At 38.7% G+C, this 2,530-nt stretch overlaps 1 protein-coding gene across 1 annotated transcript in view; it reads right to left on the reverse strand.

The window, feature by feature from the left end:
- The window catches only part of LOC107723969 (protein brambleberry-like), a 15,085-nt gene that overhangs the window by 3,940 nt on the left and 8,615 nt on the right, over nt 1–2,530 (reverse strand). Inside the window, exons 7-10 of the mRNA XM_016532702.1 lie at nt 1,520–1,699; nt 1,227–1,433; nt 854–1,013; nt 672–715 (exon numbers count right to left, since the gene is read on the reverse strand). Coding sequence (XP_016388188.1) covers nt 672–715; nt 854–1,013; nt 1,227–1,433; nt 1,520–1,699 — 591 coding nt within the window. The remainder of the gene's footprint in view (nt 1–671; nt 716–853; nt 1,014–1,226; nt 1,434–1,519; nt 1,700–2,530) is intronic.

The following is a 2,530-nucleotide window of genomic DNA, read 5'->3' on the forward strand; positions in this document are numbered from 1 at the left end:
ATATGTGATATAAATCAAGCTTCAGCTAACATTCTCTGGTTCAAACCCCATCCGTGCATGCAACTTTAAATGGCTTAAAGGGATAGTTCACCCAAAAATGAAAATTCTGTCATTTACTCACTTTCCATTTGACATTAGCCACTGACTTCCATAGTATGGATATATATATATATATATATCACACATATCCATACTATCTCTTTTGTGTTCAAAAACATGGTGACTATTGACCATTTTTATTTTGGGGTAAACTATCCCTTTAATGTTGGAATTTTGTTTCCTATTGACTTCCATTGTAGTTTTTGTACATACAAAGGAGGTTGAAAAGAACCAAAACTCTTTGTTTCCGCAGAAGTCAGTCAGTCATAGAGGTTTGGAATAACATGAGGGCGAGTGCATTATTAAAATTTAGTTGTACTGTCCCAAATTTAAGACTTCTTAAAATGAAAATTAGGCAAAGGAAAAACAGGAATTGAGACTCTGCCTTATGTGATCCGTTAACTTCACATTTAAGTGTAGTGCTGTTGTGTTCTTTTGTTTGCGGTTTCAGAGCAGTTCAATAAATACAGTGCAGTCCTGTCTAACCATAAATATGAGCAAACACCATTAATTGCACGTATCAGACAGTGACTTTGTGAACACATGGAACAAGAGACACAAGAGGAATTTACCCATCATGAAACTCTCAACCTCCAAATCGCAGTCTGGGTCATTCCTACAACAAGAGGAGAATTTGAAAACAAAAGTTGTAAACGTACAACAGCATATTTAAGTCTGAAATGGCACTAAAACATAAGAAATGTTGCTAGTTAACGGTTCGTTTCCTCCCTCTCCTCCACAATCTTAAACTCACAAGACAGGAGTGGAAGAGGACTTATGGCAGCGCTCAGTTGATCGGCTCTGTTTTTCTGGAGTCTCCTCTATAGGAGGGCCTATAGGGAGAGGAGCGGGACTGCAGGTCTGACCCTTCATTTTAGACAATGCCCAAAGCATCTGCAGGACAAACCAGCGACCTGGATCACAAACACAAGAATGTTAAGAGGACAGTCATGAACAAACGGTAAATTACCGGTAATTTTCTATGTATGAAAGCACCTTATATCTATCCAACTAACTTCAAATGGTGTCAGCAGTGATACAGAGAGAACACACTTCACTTCAAAACACCATCATAAATGTTTAAAAGTGCAGAGATGAATCGTTTGTTCTCAGTACAGATACACTACCTATCGAAAGTGTGAACAACAACAAAGTGAGCGAGACCAAGTCGAGTGCAGACTGCTGGTTGATCTCTGCAATTGCATTGATTGGGACCACGAGGAGCAGAGAGACGCGGGAGAACGTGGCACACTGCAGGAACGACAGCAGCACCGCAGACAACAGGAAGTAACCAGCATGCATCACACAGGTCCACAGAGCACACAGACTCAAGCCTAGGAAGAGAATTACACATTTATCCAAAACGTATTCCAATACGTTTTCTTCTTCTTGTTTATTCATTTGCACACAATCTAAGTACCTGCCCAGCCAAGATAGCCTTGGATCATCTGCAGCCTGTCCTCCAGTCGATTCTGCATATTGTCCAGATACATCAGCATGTACCCCAGAGTCCCATTCATGCGCTCCAGCTTCCTCATGAGCTCGGAGTAGAACTGAGCCGTCGTGTTCTGCTGCTGCAGGAAGCCGTTCAGATTGAGCTCTGGATCACAGGATTAACACGGACAGGACCATTTAAGTTTAGTTGCTAATAGTGCTAACGTGTTTTGGATGTTTGCAAATACATTGCTCGGTGGTTGCCGGGTTGTTTCTCGAGAATTACTAGGATGTTCTTAAAGAAAAGTTTGGATATATCTTTGAGAGAAGCGGTCTTTATCAGCGGAAGTTAAAGGGGTCATATGATGCTTTTTTAAAGATCATTATTTCATACACACACACACCACTAGGCAAAAGTTTGGAATTATGGAAATATATATATATATATATTTTTATAAGTCTCTATATACACATACCAAGGCTGTACCAAAACAGTAATGTTGTGAAGTATTACAATTTAAAATAACTGTAAAATGTAATTTATTTCTGTGATCAAAGCTGAGTTTTCAGCATCATTACTCCAGTCTTCAGTGTCACATGATCTTCAGAAATCATTCTAATATGCTGATTTGCTGCTTAAGAAACATTTCTGATTATTATCAGTGTTAAAAACAGTTGCGCTGCTTCATTTGTTTGCTGAAACCCTGACACCCCCCCAAATGTTTCAGATGTTTGGGGTAAGAATTTTTAAAGTAGTCAATTATTAGAAATTTAAAGAAATTAAATCTATCTATCTATCTATCTATCTATCTATCTATCTATCAGGGGTGCTCCGATCAGGATTTTTGAGGCCGATCACAGAAAGCAGTATCTGCCGATACGATCACCGATACCGATCTTTTTAAAGCCTTCTTTTTATCATGTAGAATTATTTATAGTGATGATCTAATCAAGATTTTTAGACATTTATTCAGGGCCTGAATTTCATTTTTGAAAA

Source organism: Sinocyclocheilus rhinocerous, unplaced genomic scaffold (assembly GCF_001515625.1).
Source record: "Sinocyclocheilus rhinocerous isolate Xijiao unplaced genomic scaffold, SAMN03320098_v1.1 scaffold63, whole genome shotgun sequence".
Classification (NCBI taxonomy): Eukaryota; Metazoa; Chordata; class Actinopteri; order Cypriniformes; family Cyprinidae; genus Sinocyclocheilus; species Sinocyclocheilus rhinocerous.